Source organism: Balaenoptera borealis, assembly GCF_965194805.1.
Source record: "Balaenoptera borealis genome assembly, chromosome: 7".
NCBI classification, from domain to species: domain Eukaryota; kingdom Metazoa; phylum Chordata; class Mammalia; order Artiodactyla; family Balaenopteridae; genus Balaenoptera; species Balaenoptera borealis.
Window position 1 is genome coordinate 115,164,858 of NC_138864.1, and position 19,551 is coordinate 115,184,408.

Consider the following 19,551-nt stretch of genomic DNA (forward strand, 5'->3'; position numbering starts at 1 on the left):
ACATGCAAGGAGAATCTCCACTGTGGGCAAGTCTGGTATTAAACCAAGACCAAGAGGTGAGAAATCAAGCCCAGATCGGGGTCTTCTCTCCCCCGCTCTTTGGAGCCTGTGAGGGTCGCCTAAAAAGGGGTTCCCATTCCTTTATTTAGCGTTCTCAAGAGACTTGTCCTCCTGCACTCCCCCTTTTTCAGAGGTGCAAAGATGAAAAATGGCTACATTTTAATTTCCCAGAACCAACTTTCCCTGGATTGTGAGACTCTTGAGTCTACACAACAGGCTTAACATGACTCTCATGAAGGGCTGAAACATGACTCTGAAACCGAGTGATTACACTTTAGGAACCTATTTTAGCTGCTTCAGGGTTCTTAAAATTTGACACAGATACACAGATTTTGACCAGTCAGAACCCCAAATTCTGCCCGTGTATCTGATATTTAATTAAAGATATTAGTTGATCTACTAAAAAAGGATTCACGGAAATTTGTTATCTAAGTCTGTTTTTCTTCTTCATTTCACTCGGGTCCCAGAAAACAGAACAGCCCTTGTTACTCTATTCCTTACTCCACTTTGGGAAGGGGAGAAATGTTTGCTTCAGGGGTCAATCTCAAGTGGGAGGACCCCTCTGTTGGGCCCAAGGACGGCTTTAACAGTCACTAGACGGAGTCAGGGACAATAAAATCAGAAACTAGAAGCAACATTTTTTCTCCCTCGTGGTCTCAAAGCTCTTCTTTCCTTTCTTGACTCATTACGAAGAGGCTGAACAGAACTCGGTTTCATTTCCAGGTCTCGAACACAGGGAATGTGATACCATGAATGCATCCATGGATAACCAACCATTCAGCGGTCCTAGGAATTCTGACAGATCATTTTTGCTTATGTAAGATTTCTCGTTCAAACATAATTTGGGAGCAACTCATCAGCGAAGTGCAAGGATTCATTAGGACCCCCTGAAAGCCTCATTCTTTAGGCCTGGCCTGGATGAAGCCATGTACTCAAATGAGACGCAATGGGCAGTTGCATGAGTCCGATTCACAAACCACGAATACAATTAAGAATGTAAATCTAAACTTTGATATGTATTTTGAATAACCAAATAAATATTAAGCTTTTTCCATTTTGGGAGGCTTTTTTTTTTTTTTTTCCCTTTCTAGAACAAAATGAAACCTTCCACATATCCTTCCATTGAGAAAGCCAAAGTTGCATTTCACAGACGAGGTGAAGGGCTCTTGGAGCTGTAGCACCAGAAGTAGAAGGAAAATGCAGTTGATGGCTTCGTTTGGAATCATCAGGCTCTACGATCTATCATTTGGTTTCTCACTAGTAGCTTTTTAAATTCCCAAATAGTCTTAGTATTCACGTTGTTAATATTACTATTAAAGTAAGTTCCTATGGAGGAAAAGAGGGAAATTAAGTTGTTAATGTCTTCAAATCTCTTTTCTCAGAAAACAAAGCAGCAGGTTCATTGTACAAACCAGTCTGAATCACATCTTCCCACGGAAATACTAGATTCCTTTAATCCCTACACCATCTACACATTTTCACCTTTCACCTTTAAAAAAGAGACTAACTTAGTAATTTCATTAGCTTAGAATTGTGGTTTGTCTTTCGTGAAGTGCTGCTGGCTTTTGGCCAAAAGTACATAAATTTCAACTGAACCCAGGTGGTCACAAAATTGCCAACGTATTAAAAGCATCATGAGCTGTCACGTGACTTATGGCATCTTTTAAAATTGCAACTTGTTCCCTTACTTGGGCCCTTAGCCCAGGAGATGCTTGTCCTCTTACAAACACCTGCTCAGTTGATTTCCTTTTAGTCTTGCTTCCACAGGAAGCGGATACTTGGCAAATGTGCAAGGTGAGGCCAATCAGCTGTGGAAGTTCTGCACGGTGGTCTGCTTCTGGGAGAGCCGGAGGAGCTCCTCGCGGATAGCTTTGATGAGAGAGGCTGAGGAGTGGCCGGGCTGGAGGTCTTCCGTGGAGCTGGTAGGGTAGGCCAGCCCGGCGCCTGGCAGCCCCCTGTGCGGGAGGTTCCCAGCAGGAGCCAAGGGCTCCCGCCCTGAAGTCCTTGGCACCTGGAACAGCGGTGACGAATACTCCTGATGTCCGAGCACATGTGTCTGAAAAACATGGCAAACGTTACTGTACTTCCCACGTGAAAACAGGAGGGAAGATCAGATGCAAACTGGCATTGGACGTGCTCCGCCCATCTCCCACCCGACAACTCAGCCTCCCTGGACAGGAATGGAGAGAAGTAACTGCAGACAAATTGCTCGAGGGAGAGCAGTACCATAAAGAAGCCCATGAACTTAACAAGGGCCTAGGGACTTCTCTGGTGGTCTAGTGGGTAAGACTCCATGCTCCCAATGCAGGGGGCCCTGGTTCGATCCCTGGCTGGGGAACAAGATCCCGCATGCATGCTGCAACTAACAGTTCACATGCCACAACTAAGAGTATGCATGCCACAACTAAGAGTCCACATGCCGCAACTAAGCCCCGGCCCAGCCTAAATAAATAAATAAATAAATATTTTAAAAACCAAAAAACAAGGGCCTATAAACACTTGCTTAAAGACAGACAGAAAGAATGAATGTGCAGTCGGCCCCACTGGCTAATCCCTACGCTGCCGTGTGTGGAAGTGAGTGGGCTGCTGGGGAACCAGGAAGGGCCCTGCAGAGCTGGACAGAGAGGGAGGCCAGAGCAGCCCACGGACGGGAAGGTCGGATGAAGATGTCTGCTCAGAGGGATAAGCACGTACTGGCAGACGGACCGACGGGAACAGCAACTGCCTTTGCTCAGAGTCCAGAGCCCAAGGAAGGCATGATGAGAACACAGACCGGGCCCACGGGGCAGCAACGAGATCTCAGAGTCATCTTCCATCCTATCTGTCCGTGTGCCTGTATATCGGTGCCCTGTAGAGCCTTTTCTTTAAAAAGCTATCTGCGCTAAAACGTACAATAGTTTTGCTGGCGTTGGCAAAATACAGACTGAGCACTCCTTTGACAAGAATCGTACTTTTCAGTGATTTTTTTCCATATTTTTTCAGTGAAAAAAATCTCTCTTTTCATACACACACACACACACACACACACACACACACTACGTCTGTGGTTTCACTTGTGCAAAGAGCAACCTGATAGCCTGGTCAACATGACAGTCAAGCCCTAGAAAAACTTCTACATTTCACTTCTCCAAATCATGACCAAGAGGCCCTCTCAAAGTGCATGTCGGATTTGACGGGAAAACCCAGAACACCTCATGAAACGAAGCTGGGCACAGAAAAAGCAAAATGTCAGCAAATGTAAAGCAGAGACCTGAGACTATAAGGATAGCCATGTATCTTTCAGGGGAATATTATATTCTAAAGTTAATTTCTTTCCACTGAGTAAAAGCATGTAGTCACAAAAGGAATTTAGTGTATCTGCTGGAAAAGCATGTAAGTGCAACGAAAGTTGAGGCAGAGTGATAAGCATAAAACAAAAAATATTATTTTGGTTTGTGTTTTCAAATTCATTAATTTAATCCCCTTCGGTATAAAATTCTTGAGAAAAATGAAAGCATTTGTAGAAATTACCGGTGCCCATATTGATTCCATTCCTATCAAGGAGTGACCACAGTGATAAGAAGCCTCCAAAAAATGACTTATGTATTGCAATGTCCCAAACAGTCTGCTTAGCAAAGGCATCTATTCACGGTGGTTATAATGGAAATGACATTAACAAACCCACAATAAAGCTCAAATGGTGAGCAAGGAGGTATGTGAGATCATGAATATTTATATAGTGATCACACCAAAGATCAACTCCAGATTTTATAGGTTCAAACACACTCCTTAAAGGTCAAAATTATAGAGACAGAAAGTAGGATGGTGGTTGCCTGGAGCTGGGGGGAGCGGCGAATGGGGAGTTTGGGTTTAATGGGTATAGAGTTTCAGTTTTTCAGATGAAATGAGCTATGGAGATGGATGGTGCGATGGCTGCATAATATTACGAACGTATTTAAAACCACTGAGGTGTACACTTAAAAATGGTTCAAACGGTAAATTTTATGTTACGTGTATTTTACCATAATTGAAAAAAAAGGTAGGAAAAGTAACTGTTTCTTAGGCCTCTGTGCAGATTTTCCATAATGAATACTGCTTTTATTATTTTTAAGTTTTTTTTAATGGATCTTTATTGGAGTATAATTGCTTCACAATACTGTTAGTTTCTGTTGTACAACAAAGTGAATCAGCCATACGCATACATATGTCCCCATATCCCCTCTCTCTTGAGCCTCCGTTCCATCCTCCCTATCCCACCCCTCTAGGTTATCGCAAAGCACAGAGCTGATCTCCCTGTGCTATGCTGCTGCTTCCCACTAGCTATCTATTTTACATTCGGTAGTGTATATATGTCAATGCCACTCTCACTTTGCCCCAGCTTTGCCCTCCCACCCTGTGTCCTCAAGTCCATTCTCTATGTCTACATCTTTATTCCTGCCCTGCAACTAGCTTCATCAGCATCATTTTATTTTTGATTCTATACATATGTGTTAGCATACAGTATTTGTTTTTCTCTTTCTGACTTACTTCACTCTGTATGACAGACTCTAGGTCCATCCACCTCACTACAAATAACTCAACTTCATTTCTTTTTATGGCTGAGTAATATTCCGTTGTATATATGTGCCACATCTTCTTTATCCATTCATCTGTCGATGGACACTTAGGTTGCTTCCATGTCCTGGCTATTGTAAATAGTGTTGCAATGAACACTGTGGTACATGTGTCTTTTTGAATTATGGTTTTCTCAGGGTATATGCCCAGTAGTGGGATTGCTAGGTCATAAGGTAGTTCTATTTTTAGTTTTTTAAGGAACCTCCATACTGTTTTCCATAGTGGTTGTATCAGTTTACATTCCCACCAACAGTGCAGGAGGGTTCCCTTTTCACCACACCCTCTCCAGCATTTATTGTTTGTAGATTTTTTGATGATGGCCATTCTGACTGGTGTGAGGTGATACCTCATTGTAGTTTTGATTTGCATTTCTCTAATGATTAGTGATGTTGAGCATCTTTTCACATGCCTCTTGGCCATCTGTATGTCTTCCTTGGTGAAATGTCTATTTAGGTCTTCCACCCATTTTTTTAATTGGATTGTTTGTTTTTTTGATATTGAGCTCCATGAACTGTTTGTATATTTTGGAGATCATCCTTTGTCTGTTGTTTCATTTGCAAATATTTTCTCCCATTCTGAGGGTTGTCTTTTCATCTTGTTTATGGTTTCCTTTGCTGTGCAAAAGCTTTTACGTTTAATTAAGTCCCATTTGTTTATTTTTATTTCCATTTCTCTAAGAGGTGGGTAAAAAAAGATCTTGCTGTGGTTTATCTCAAAGAGTGTTTTTCCTATGTTTTCCTGTAAGAGTTTTATAGTGTCTGGTCTTATATTTAGGTCTTTAATCCATTTGGAGTCTATTTTTGTGTACGGTGTCAGGTGGTGTTCTAATTTCATTCTTTTATATGTAGCTGTCCAGTTTTCCCAGCACCACTTATTGAAGAGGCTGTACTTTCTCCACTGTATGTTCTTGCCTCCCTTGTCGTAAATTAGATGCCCATATGAGTGTGGGTTTATCTCTGGGCATTCTATCCTGTACCATTGATCTATATTTCTGTTTTTGTGCCAGTATCACACTATCTTGATTACTGTAGCTTTGTGGTATTGTTTGAAGTCAAGGAGCCTGATTTCTCCAACTCCATTTTTCTTTCTCAAGATTGCTTTGGCTATTCGGGGTCTTTTATGTTTCCATATGAATTGTAAAATTTTTTGTTCTAATTCTGTGAAGAATGCCATTGGTAGTTTGAGAGGGATTGAACTGAATCTGTAGATTGGTTTGGGTAGTATAGTCATTTTCACAATATTGATTCTTCCAATGCAAGAACATGGTATATTTCCCCATCTGTTTATGTCATCTTTGATTTCTTTCATCAGTATTTTATAGTTTTATGAGTACAAGTCTTTCACCTCCTTAAGCAGGTGTATTCCTAGGTATTTTATTTTTTTTGTTGCGATGGTAAATGGGATTGTTTCCCTAATTTCTCTTTCTGATTTTTCATTGTTGGTGTATAGGAATGCCAGAGATTTCTATGCATTAATTTTGTATCCTGCAACCTTCCCAAATTCATTGATTAGTTCTAGTAGTCTTCTGGTGGCATCTTTAGGATTTTCTATGTATAGTATCATGTCATCGGCAAACAGTGACAGTTTTACTGCTTCTTTTCCAATTTGTATTCCTTTTATTTCTTTTTCTTCTCTGATGGCCGTGGGTAGGACTTCCAAAACTATGTTGAAGAAGAGTGTCAAGAGTGGTCATCCTTGTCTTGTTCCAGATCTTAGTGGAAATGCTTTCAGTTTTTCACCACTGAGTATGATGCTTGTTGTAGGTTTGTCATATATGGCCTTTATTATGTTGAGGTAGGTTCCCTCTATGCCCATTTTCTGGAGTTTTTTTTATCATAAATGAATTTTGAACTGAATTTTGTCAAAAGCTTTTTCTGCATCTATTGAGATGAGCATATGGTTTTTATTCTTCAATTTGTAAATATGGTGTATCACATTGATTTGCGTATATTGAAGAATCCTTGCATCCCTGTGATAAATCCCACTTGATCATGGTGTATGATCCTTTTAATGTGTTGTTGGATTCTGTTTGCTAGTATTCTGTTGAGGATTTTTGCATCTATATTCATCAGTGATATTGGTCTGTAATTTTCTTTTTTTGTAGTATCTCTGTCTGGTTTTGGTATCAGGGTGATGGTGGCCTCATAGAATGAGTTTGGGAGTGTGCCTTCCTCTGCAATTTTTTGGAAGTTTGAGAAGGATGGGTGTTAGCTCTTCTCTAAATGTTTGATAGAATTCACTTGTGAAGCCATCTGGTCCTGGACTTTTGTTTGTTGGAAGATTTTCAATCACAGTTTCAATTTCATTACTTGTGATTGGTCTGTTCATATTTTCTGTTTCTTCCTGGTTCAGTCTTGGAAGGTTATATACCTTTCTAAGAATTTGTCCATTTCTTCCACGTTGTCCATTTTATTGGCATAGAGTTGCTTGTAGTAGTCTCTTAGGATGCTTTGTATTTCTGCGGTGTCTGTTGTAACTTCTTTTTCATTTCTAATTTTATTGATTTGAGTCCTCTCCCTCTTTTTCTTGATGAGTCTGGCTAATGGCTTATCAATTTTGTTTATCTTCTCAAAGTACCAGCTTTTAGTTTTATTGATCTTTGCTATTGTTTTCTTTGTTTCTATTACATTTATTTCTGCTCTTATTTTTATGATTTCTTTCCTTCTACTGACTTTGGGTTTTCTTTGTTCTTCCTCTAGTTGTTTTAAGTGTAGGGGTGGATTGTTTATTTGAGATTTTTCTTGTTTCTTGAGGTGAGATTGAATTGCTATAAACTTCCCTCTTAGAACTGCTTTTGCTGTGTCCCATAGGTTTTGGGTCATTGTGTTTTTGTTGTCATTTGTTTCTATGTTTTTTTTTTAACTTTTTCTTTGATTTCTTCAGTGATCTCTTGGTTATTTAGTAGAGCACTGTTTAGCCTCCATTGATTTTCGTGTTTTTTACAGTTTTTTCCCAGTAACTGATTTCCAATCTCATAGCACTGTGGTCAGAAAAGATGCTTGATACGATTTCAATTTTCTTAAATTTTCGGAGGCTTGATTTGTGACTCAAGATGTGATCTATCCTGAGAATGTTCCATGTGCACTTGAGAAGAAAGTGTATTCTGCCACTTTGGGGTGGAATGTTCTATAAATATCAATTAAATCTATCTGGTCTATTGTGTCATTTAAAGCTTGTGTTTCCTTATTTTCTGTTTGGATGATCTGTCTATTGGTGTTAAGTGGCATGTTAAAGTCCCCTACTATTATTGTGCTACTGATGGTTTCTCCTTTCATGGTTGTTAGCATTTGCCTTATGTATTGAGGTACTCCTATACTGGGTGCATAAACGTTTATAATTGTTTTATCTTCTCCTTGGATTGATCCTTTGATCATTATGTAGTGTCCTTCTCTGTCTTGTAATAGTCTTTATTTTAAAGTCTATTTTATCGGATACGAGTATTGCTACTCTAGCTTTCTTTTGATTTCCATTTGCATGGAATACCTTTTTCCATCCCTTCACCTTCAGTCTGTATGTGTCCCTAGGTCTGAGGTGGATCTCTTGTAGACAGCATATATATAGGTCTTGTTTTTGTATCCATTCAGACCCATTTTATATGGGTCTTGTTTTTGTATCTGTGTCTTTTGGTTGGGGCATTTAATCCATTTACTTTCAAGGTGATTATCGATATCTATAATATATGTATATTCCTATTACCATTTTCTTAATTGTTTTGGGTTTGTTTTTGTAGGTCCTTTTCTTCTCTTGTGTTTCCCGCCTAGAGAAGTTTCTTTAGCATTTGTTGTAAAGCTGGTTTGGTGGTGCTGAATTCTCTTAGCTTTTGCTTGTCTGAAAAGCTTTTGATTTCTCCATCGAATCTGAATGATCCTTGCTGGGTAGAGTAATCTTGATTGTAGGTTCTTCTCTTTCATCACTTTAAGTATATCCTGCCACTCCCTTCTGGCCTGCATAGTTTCTGCTGAAAAATCAGCTGATAACCTTATGAGGGTTCCTTTATATGTCATTTTTTGTTTTTCCCTTGCTGCTTTTAATATTTTTTCTTTGAATTTAATTTTTGTTAGTTTGATTAATATGTGTCTTGGTGCGTTTTTCCTAGGGTTTATCCTGTATGGGACTCTGTGCTTCCTGGACTTGGGTGACTATTTCCTTCCCCATGTTAGGGAAGTTTCAACTATAATCTCTTCAAATATTTTCTTAGACCCTTTCTTTTTCTCTTCTTCTTCTGGGACCCCTATAATTCGAATGTTGATGTGTTTAGTGTTGTCCCAGAGGTCTCTGAGAATGTCTTCTTTCCATTCTTTTTTCCTTATTCTGCTCCTCGGCAGTTATTTCCACCATCCTGTCTTCCAGCTCACTTATCCGTTCTTCTGCCTCAGTTATTCTGTTATTGATTCCTTCTAATGTATTTTTCATTTCAGTTATTGTGTTGTTCATCTGTTTGCTTGTTCTTTAGTTCTTCTAGATCTTTGTTAAACATTTCTTGTATTTTCTCAATCCGTGCCTCCATTCTACTTCCGAGATTCTGGATCATCTTTACTGTCATTACTGTGAATTCTTTTTCAGGTAGATTGCCTATTTCCTCTTCATTTATTTGGTCTTGTAGGTTTTTACCTTGCTCCTTCACCTGTGACATATTTTTTTGCTGTCTCATTTTTTTTTCTTTTTTTTAATGAGTGGGATTGTGATCCTGTCTTACTGGTTGTTTGGCCTGAGGCTTCCAACGCTGGAGTTTGTAGGCTATTGGGCGCTGGGTCTTGGTGCTGAGATGAGGACCTCCATGAGACCTCACTCCAATGAATATTCCCTGGGGTCTGAGGTTCTCTGTTAGTCCAGTGGTTCTGACATGGAGCTCCACCGCAGGAGCTTCGGCTGGGTCCCAGGCTCATGAACCAAGATCTCACAAGCCATGTGGGGTGGCAAAAAAAAAAAAGAGAGAGAGAACAATAACAAAGTAAAAAATAAAATTAGACTAGGAAACTAACAGATATGTTAGAAAGAATATAAAACTAAAAATATAGATGAATCAACAACCGGAAGGTACAACGGCACCACAACAGTAAGAAAGAGGAGAAGGGAGAAGAGAAGAAAAAAAAAAGCAAGAAAGGAAAAAATAAAACAAAAACAGTGAAAAGGCCTTGGCTGTGGAGGGTGGGGCCTAAGCAAGGGCTAGGTTTGGGCAGTGGGCAGGGCCTATGCTGAGGACCCACAGGGCTGGAAAAGGCCCTGGGGGCTGTGGGGGGCAGGGCTTAGGCTCAAGGAACAGAAGGGGCCCAGGCGTGCCCCCCAACCCTGGTCTCAGAGGATGGGGGGCCTCACCTGGGAGCCCAGCAGGCTCCCCATGCCCGAGTGGGCGGGGCAATTGCCCTCTGCTCCTCTCCCGCACCTCCTGGAGGGCCCCTCCCGCCTGCCCCTCCTGATCTCCCCAGCCTCACGGGCACCAATCCTGTCTGGCCTCCACTTCTCCTCCCCCCTCTGTCCCTCCACGTCCTACCGGTTCACTTGGGGGTTTCTCCCGTCTCCTTGGACGCCAGGGTCCCCCACCAGCGGCCAGCAGGTGCCCTAGTTGTGGGGAGACGCTAACTTGGTGTCTTCCCACACCACCATGTTGACTCCGCCCTCTTAAGTTATTTTTTAAAACTCATTACTTCAAGCCTGAAAGCTACCTCAAGAAAAATTATATACTTTCCCAAATTTCAATGCCAGTACTCTCCCACTCTGGTCAGAGGGAATTTACCATCTACAAACTGCAAGAAAAAAAACACACTCAAGGGGAAAAAAAGTGAGGGGAGTTAAAACTTTATGTGGGTTTTAAAAAGAGATCCCCCAAGCAGAAGCAGCAGCAGCTACACTAAGTGATCATGTCTGAATTCTCAACGACGATCCCAACACAAGGTACTCACAGCCTCTCTCCGGCCGGCTTCATCCTCCCCGTACGAAGGCCAGCCTGGTCCCCCATACTGGCTGCCTCTGCCTGGTTGGATTTCCACTGGCTGAGCTCCAATTCTGCTGGCAATTCCCACCTGTGTCAGGTGCTGGATCTGGGAGCCTGGAGGAACACAGTGAGTGGCCCAGTGAACACTGGTAGGGGGGTGAGGCTGCCCCGTAAGACACTTCGGTTTTGACCACAGCACGCCCTGGGGATACGAGCATTGCTCAAACGTGGCACCAATTCTACCTCCAGAGAAGACACTGCCTAAGAAAAACAGACCGTGAGTTTCTGGGTTTGCAGGCTTTTACTTCCTTTCAATACAGTGGCTAATAGTGGTGTTCCTATTTTCCCGGCCAGCCCTCAAAGGACTGGGAATAAAGGGCATAACAGAGGGCCCTTCCATTCATTTCTGTAGAGGCTACAAATAAGGATGACCTTATCTATTCAGAAAAAAGGAGTGAAAGGTTTTGGAGCCACAAAGAAGTTGAAACCTGGTTCTTGCTTATGGCTTTGAGACTCACAAGGAGCTGAAAATACAATTATGCTTTTGTTTCCTTAACAGGCAGAGTGTGAATTCGGAATGTTAAAGTACATTTTTGTTACATTCACATTGTTTTCATAACTTTGTCATATGATAATTAAAAATTTAAAGCCACCCACCCAGCCTTCTCATTGAGGTATACTGATAGCAAAGACAGATATCTCCAGCACTCATTCTACACTCAGACTTGCTATAGCCTTGTGTGGCTGTGAAAGCCAGGCTTTAAACAACGTATTTTTCTCCCCCATCAACTTTGGCATATGGAAATATCCCTTTCCAACAGAAGGAGGGAGGAAAAACAGAGTTTTAAACACTGTGAAATAAAATACCAATTTCCAAATGCTCCTAGGATCATCTAATTCATCTGTGATGCTCAGACTGGTCCCACAAAGGTTCAGGGTTTTCACAGAGATAAGGGAGGTGGCCCCCTCCGTCTTCAAGTCTACTCCTACTCTAGTTGCCTAATTAACGGCCTCCATTAATCAAATACATTTTTAAAAACGTACTCTGCAGGAGTGCTTGTCAGTTACTGAAGATTCATAACAGTATTAAAATTATTAGAACTATCAGTACTGTTTACCCAACAGACATTGTTTGAGCAAATCTTGCAAAGAACAGAAATGCAGTACAGTGTTCCCCATCACTTATAAAGGTTCAGACAGCTGCACAGGGAGAAAAGCATACCTTTGTGTTAAAATTGTAACAGTAGTTGAGGTCGTAGTTCAGACAGGATTCTGTATCTTGCTTTGTTCACTTAACGAGACAGCACAAGCTCCCCCATGATTCAAGTGCCCCATCATCCCGAGTAAGCCTGGGTTTGCATTGCAGCTCAGCCACTGACAAGTCCCGTGACCTTGGACACCCAGCAATCACTCCAGCTGAGCCTCAATGCCTTACTTTTCAAATGAAGTTAAAAAGTCTACCTCACAGTGTTATTTCAAGGATTAAAAGAGATAAAATAGGTCAAGTACCAAATGCATAGGAGGCAAACAGGAAATCTTAAATTCCCTTTTTCTGGTTCTATCTGAGCTCTTCATTTTAAATAGCTGTACAGTTGACTACTGATGCCCTTGTAACTGGGTATTGAGGGAGCTCGGTTGTTTACTATTCTGAATAATGCTCCAATAAACATCTTTGTACATGTAGTTTTTCTCCAGTATTTTGCATTTCTTCGGTGAGGGGAGCCTATATTCCCAAATTTACCAAATCAAAGGCTCATGAAGTTATATTGCCAAGCTGCTTTCCGAAAGTTTAACGATTTACACCATCACTGGAAATAATACAATAGTAATAATAATAACAATGGCAACTAATATTTATTGAAATTTGTTATATGCCACGCACTATTTTAAGCACTTTACATTTGTTATCTTCTTCAATCATCAACCATAAGAGGTAAGTACTAATGTTATCCCCATTGTACAGATAAAGAAACCGAATGCTAATTTTACCACATCACATTATTATAAAAAACAATTTCATGATTGAAACGGTGGCTCATCATGGTTTTAATTTGCATTTCTTTAATCATTTTCAAAACTGGACATTTTTCATGTTTACTTTCATATGATATACACACATTTCTTTTGTGCATTCCTTCTTTCTGTCCTTTGCCTGTTTATCTTTTGCAGTTTGCCCATTTATCAATTTATGAGCCATTCTCTATAATAAGACTACCTCTTGGTCATATCTGCTGTAAATCTTCCTAGGTACTACTTTCCTTTTGTTTTTGGTAATTTTTAGACATATACATGTTTGATAATTTTACATAGTCAGAAAAGTAACTTTTCTAGTATATCTTAGTATTTTTTCCATTGCAAATTTTTACACCATTTAATCTCTTATGGCAAATTATTAGAAAATAACTTCCTCTGCAAATATTTCATACATATAATTTCTATATTCCTCCAGATTAAAAATGAATATGTCTGAATATTCTGTTTGGTATAAGTGCTATGCAACAAGGTTCAAATACAAAACAATTAATAAGGGAAACAAGACGCACTGCAAAGCACAGCACCTGCAAGGTATGGGAAATCCTGTAGGCTATCAGGATACATTCTTTGTTTTGTTGATTGACAGACAATGCAAAATACAAGACCACACTGGATAATTATCCATCAATTATCGCAAATTTGGAATTGGCCTAAACTAGTTACTTGATGACATTATAAAACTGTATATACTCCAGAAAATGAGAAAATAGCAAAATAAATTATTTAACATGTAATGGCTCCTCTTATTAAAGCACCAGCCTCCAAAAGGAAGGAAATGAACAGGGAAAATAAAAGATGGGCTCTGAGCCCTGGTAATAAAGTGCAGTAAGACGGAGTAATAATGAACTTCGAGGACTTTTTAGAGTAGCTGTACAAGAAACAAAAAGAAAAAAAAAAGAGAAAGAAATGGAAAGAGCTCAGGATCTTAAAGTACACAGATGTTTTGGGAACACTGAGTGATATGCACAAATCAGTGTTCATAGTATCAACTATTCATGAGATGAAGTTTCATGACATACAACAGTGATTTGTAATCTGGGGCACAAGACTGGGTCTCAGGCAACCTGGTGGAGGCCGACCAGCCAACTGCCTTGTCAGAATATCAGCTCAGCCATGCTGGATGCTGTGTGTCAATGACCAGCAGTGTCTCTCATTATGGGTCTGGAAGGGGTCTCTTAGCTGGTCCACTTACACTTCCGTTGGACTGATTAGGGAAATCAACTATGAGGTCTAGCAGTGTTTGAAAATTTGGGGATTTACAAAGATCTCAGAATGAATCCCTCATAAACGTCAAGCATCTACTGAACTTGATGAGGATTTGTTGTGGGTTCAACTATTATCACAAAATTCCCAGGAGACTCTGAGACAAATGTATTTTTTTCTTTTCTTCTCATTTTCTGAAAATAAATTTACTCCTAATCTGGATATAATTATTGAGGATACTCAATTCAGAAACCATTATACCTTTTTTGCTTTACCAAAATTCTAAGGGCTCTTCCTTTCCTCAAATCTCTACATGCATCTCAAAAACTGACAAAAAAGATTGTCAAAATACTGGTATTTCTAGCTCTTTTTCTAAAAAAGCAAAACTGAATATATGAAAAATTTTAATCCCTAAATTTTAATTTTGGTCTGAAAAAATATTCCCTGTATCTTTACATTGAATATACTAAATATTGTAGTTTTACAAGTAAACCACATTATGTGTAATGTTTCTCAAACAACAAATCAAAATATATTTTAGAATCCTTTAAAAATAAAACATACTTTCTCTCTGGCTTCAAGAGCTCCAGAAATTGGGCAGGCACTTTATGTTCTTTCAAGAACATAAACTGAGAACTTTTGTTTCCTATGTGGAGATAATCTGGTATAGATTTTTATTTGAATTCCAACAGGTAATTAAAGCAAACCTAAATACTAAAAGTAAAGAAAAGCAGTGTGCAAAGACTTAAAAGTTTAGTAATGAATTAGAAGACAACTTCAGAAAATGTGACCTTTCACTGTTGAATTACCAAGTAAAGAACTGCACTGGTTACTCACAAATGACACTAAGATTGTTCTTTTAATGATGACTTGAAAGAGGAGATGGAAAAAAACCTAGAACAGTTCCATGTGGCCACCAGCTTCCCCAGGCCCTCCACTGCCGACTCTGCCCATGTGTGACAGCAGGAAAGGGACAGGCATAGAGGCATGGGAAAATGACAAGGACATTTTAGAACGAGAAAAAGATGATTATTAATAAAGGTAGAAGGGAAAAAATGAAGGAGGTAAGGCTCGAGGAGAAAACAGTGATTATACCCTCCCAGAAATGACCAAATACAACACAAGTCTCCCTCTGGTCACTTTCCATCAACTTTTAGGTTGCTTATTACAAACTGGAAAAGTGCCTTCTTTAAAATAAACGCTTGTTTTCGTGCCATTGCAAGCACTCAGAAATAGGTCTTTCAGTTCACTGTAAGACTTCAGAAACGTTTTCCCTGGAAGAGGTGTGGGTGTGAATTCCATGTGAAGGGACTGTTTTCGAGACACTTACTCAGGAACAAATCAGAGGCTGTCAGTCTTGGGATCTCAGCCACTCTCTCCTTTCCTACCTCCCCAGCCCTACATCTTCACCGGGATCCGAGGGGACACGGCTCTTACCGGCGGAAGAGGCCAGTAACGGGATGCTGATACTCTGGGAAGTCGAAAATGATCTCTGCAGAAGTTAGCTAAAAGGAAACGCAAGGTAAATAGCCACATGTACCTGTGGTGCCCCCGACAGGCCGAGGCCGGGCCACCGATGGCACCTCCTCAGAGTAGATCCCTCGGGCAGCGAACGAGGTGGCTTCGGACGAGGCCTGGGGCTGCTGGGGCTCGGCAGGCACCAGCTCCGCAGACTGCAGCAAACCGGGGCCAAAACCTGGTCTGAAAGCGAAGCGCACCCAAGCGTCAGGACCACACTTGCCTGACTCTGGCACTTTATTAGGTCCACCCTCAGCCCTTAAGGAAAAATAAGACCGATTTGTCTGTTGGCTTATTATCCATCTCCTCTCCCAGAACACAGGCTCCCCGAGGGCAGGGACTCTATTTGCTCACTGACAAATCTCCAGTGCTGTGAAAAGTATATATACCATCCAGTATACACGCTGGAACACAGCTGATGCTTATCCAATCTGCTGGATGACAGAAGAAGAAATGCTCCAGTTTACAGACCCAAAGAGGGTGTGGCTCAAGCTCCGGGGCCCGTTCACCTCCAGCGCCCAACTAAAGGGGTGGTTCTCGACCTTGGCTGTACGGTGGCGTCACCTGGGGAGCCCATGCTGCACCCGAGACCAGTGAAAACAGACTCTTTAGACGTGGGACCCGACACCGGTAGTTTTTAAAGCTCCACTGATGACCCTGAGCTTCATCAAGGCTAAAAACCAGTGCTCTAAAGCAGTGGTTCTCAAACTATTTAGTTCTAGGACCCGTTTGCACTCATAAAAATGAGGGCTCCCAAGAGCTTTTGTTTATGTGGACCGTATCTACAGATAGTTTTCATGTTCAAAATTAAAACTGAAAAAATGAAAAATTCACTTAAAAATAACAATATTAAACCTATTACATATCAACATTTTTCATAAAATTAACTATATTTTCCAACCACCCCCCCAAAAAAAGTTAAATGAGAAGAATTCTACATTTTAAAAAAATGTCCTTAAGAGAAGACATCTGGATTCTCATATACTTTGTATTCAATCAGTTGCCGTCAGTTATTTTAAGAATAAAAGCTCACCGCACATAAATATGTAGTTGGGAAAAGGAGGAAGATTTTAATAGCCTTTCCAGATAATATTCAAGTAGTATTTCGCTTAAATATTCTTCTTTGAAACCACACCAGAACTCAACAATATTTCCTTAAGGGTGAGTGGCAATACAGACTCTGAAACAGTACCAATGAACTTTTCATCTCTGCTACATTAAAACCACTGGTCCTTCTTGCACTCTGAATAGACCTATGCATGGTTTTATGACACTGGTCATTTGGAAAATATTGGTTCAATGAGTTATGCAGACTTTTATTTTACTGACACATTTTATTTTACAGTAACCCCAAATCACATTCATCAATATCACCATTGAGCTCATCAGAGAAGGCTTTAAGTACTAGGAAGCTGTCAATTGCACGATGACAGACAAGTTTCCAAAACTCTAATTTTCACCTGAAAGCTCAATTTTATTATTGGCAACAAATGCTGTCAGTTGTTTTCCTTGAAGTGACAGGTTCTTTTTCGAGGCCAAACACCCAAGTCTGCTGGCTGTTTGTTCAAGGAAAAACATGGCACCAGTTAGTTCAATTCTCAACTCAAACAACTGAACAAGTGCCTTTCTTCAAAAGGCCATATTCAGCAGAAGTGCTTTATATGCATCTCCTCTTTTGTCACCCAGACTGTTAGAGACTCAAGGGTCTAGGTTTAATAAAATTAATTTTTACTACTTCATCAATGACATACTAACATAAAACTGGCATTTAAAAAAAAGCTGTGATTGCCCAGCGGTGAAGAATACTGGAGCGAGTCCTTCAACAGCTGGGTGCCACCGTCTGGATTCATGCTAAGGCACCACAGTTTCACCCACCATTGCTTTCACACCTTGGTGCAAGGGTCAGCAGAATGAGAGAAGTCAGATAACAGCTTAATATTATATAAAAATAGTTTTGACCTGACAGACCTCCCTGAACGGGTCTCAAGGAACTTCTAGGGATCTAAGAATCTCACCCTGAGAACCACTCTTCTAAAGAAATTTAAGAATAAAAAAAAGATGATAATTTAATTACAGTTTCTTACAAATGACAGTTAACTAGTAATTAATAGATTATACCTGTTCGATGAGAAAGTACACCAACTTGCCCTTATTCTATACTGTCATTTCTGGAGTACAGCTCATAAACTGAAACTCAGTCTACCTATATTAATCTCTTTAAATAACTGCTGCTGTTTTAGATTGACCTCGGAAACAGATGTCTGACCTCTCTGGCCTTACATATCTAAGAGCTTAGCCAATGCACACTCCTTCTTCCAGATCTGTAAACTGGAGCTCACCTAACCTAATCATAACCTCTGGACCATCCACCCAGGAACTATCTCTTGCCCTTTACTTAATTATTTCTGCTTTACCCAGTCAATTAGCACCCTCCTGCCTACATTTGCATCCTTTTAATCCTAAATTGTGTGCTCAGATAGTCCAGTGCACTCCAAATACTCTAGAATCTTTTATCTTGGGTGACTGTAAAATTTATCATCCAAACCAGAACACTTTTGAGAGTGAAATTTATTAATAATTATGCTGAACAACAGGTGTAAATTAGGACTGAACTGGGCAAGTCAGATCACCTGGTCCCCCTATCATTAGCTTCTGCCTGGGATCACCTAGTCTCCACCTGTTCCCTTTACTTTGTTGCTTTTGGACCACAAAGCACTGCCTTGGTGGGGGAGGAGGGTTGGGGAAAAATAGAAGAAACCCTGCTGAAAATGAGGGCAAATAAATAAAAATAAAGAAAGCGTGGGTTTCCCTGGGGGCGCAGTGGTTAAGAACCCGCCTGCCAATGCAGGGGATACGGCTTTGAGCCCTGGTCTGGGAAGATCCCACATGCCGCGGAGCAGCTAAGCCCGTGCGCTACAACTACTGAGCCTGCACTCTAGAGTCCGCAAGCCACAACTACGGAGCCCACGTGCCACAACTACTGAAGCCCACGCACCTAGAGCCCATGCTCCACAACAAGAGAAGCCACCGCAGTGAGAAGCCGCGCACCACAACGAAGAGTAGCCCCCGCTCGCCACAACTAGAGAAAGCCCGCACGCAGCAACAAAGACCCAATGCAACCAAAAATAAATAAATAATAAATTTTTAAAAAAAGAAAAAGTAAGGAGGAAGCAGATAACATTCCTACTTCTGTGTGACTTCCGATCATTAAAGGGATAGTTGAATATAATTTCTGAGACTCTGTTTATCTACAATTCCTTCATTGAAATAAACCAACTGTCTATTCACATGTGGGTCTGAATTACCAACCCTCTCTTCTGTTCTAATGGTCTATTTGTCTTGCTTTATAACAATACCACACTCTTAATTCCTTGACAGTAATTTATAACATTTAGAACAGTGCTAACATCTTATTCTTCTTTCTCAAAGTGTCTTGGCTGTTCTTGGCCCTTTGTATTTCCACGTACATTTCAGAGTGAGTTTGTCAGTTTCCAGGTATTAAAAAACCCAACAAACTATTGGGATTTTGAATGGGACTGCAATAAATCTATAGATCACTTGGGGAGAATTGACATTTAAAAAATATTGAGTTGCACAATCCATGAATATCTTTCTTTAGAAGGCTTGAATATCTTCAGTTAGATTTATCCTGAGGTATTTTATATTTTTGAATGCTATTTTATATAGTATCTTTAAAATTTTTTATTTTCTGTAACTGCTCATAAACAGAACAGATTTTTGTATACCGGTCTTATAATGCTGTATACTGATCTCTGTAATCTTCGTATCCAGCTACCTTGTAATTTAACTATCTTGCTATTTAGCCATCTTGCTAAAGTCGCTTACTTCTAACAATTCATGTGTTGACATTTTAGGTTTTTCTACTACAAAATTATATCATCTGTGAATAATAACGGTATTATTTCTCTCTTTGAATTCCTTAATCCTTTTGTTTCTTTTTCTTGCCTTATTATACTGGCTAGGACCCCACAGGGCAATGCTGAATAGAAGTAATACAAGCAGGCATCTTTGTCTTGTTCTTGCTCTCAAAGGGAAAGCTTTTAACCTTTCACCATTAAGCAATATTTGCCAAGATACCTTTTTATCAGATTACTATCAGTCTGCTTCTATCCTGTGTTTGCTAAGATTTTTACCATGTATGGATGTTGAATTTTATCAAACGTGGTATCTATTGAAATGAGAACATTTCC

General features: G+C 40.2%; 1 protein-coding gene and 1 long non-coding RNA gene across 3 annotated transcripts in view; one reads left to right on the top strand and one right to left on the bottom strand.

Moving 5' to 3' along the window:
- Positions 1-19,551, top strand: part of LOC309632627 — a 364,034-nt gene that overhangs the window by 126,194 nt on the left and 218,289 nt on the right. The window lies entirely within an intron of this gene.
- The window catches only part of KIAA1549, a 145,444-nt gene continuing 126,950 nt past the window's right edge, over positions 1,058-19,551 (bottom strand). For both annotated transcript variants that reach the window (XM_082400255.1, XM_082400254.1), the window contains exons 18-20: positions 15,363-15,523; positions 10,554-10,699; positions 1,058-2,116 (exon numbers count right to left, since the gene is read on the bottom strand). In XM_082400255.1, coding sequence (XP_082256381.1) covers positions 1,865-2,116; positions 10,554-10,699; positions 15,363-15,523 — 559 coding nt within the window. In that variant the 3' untranslated portion in view covers positions 1,058-1,864. The remainder of the gene's footprint in view (positions 2,117-10,553; positions 10,700-15,362; positions 15,524-19,551) is intronic.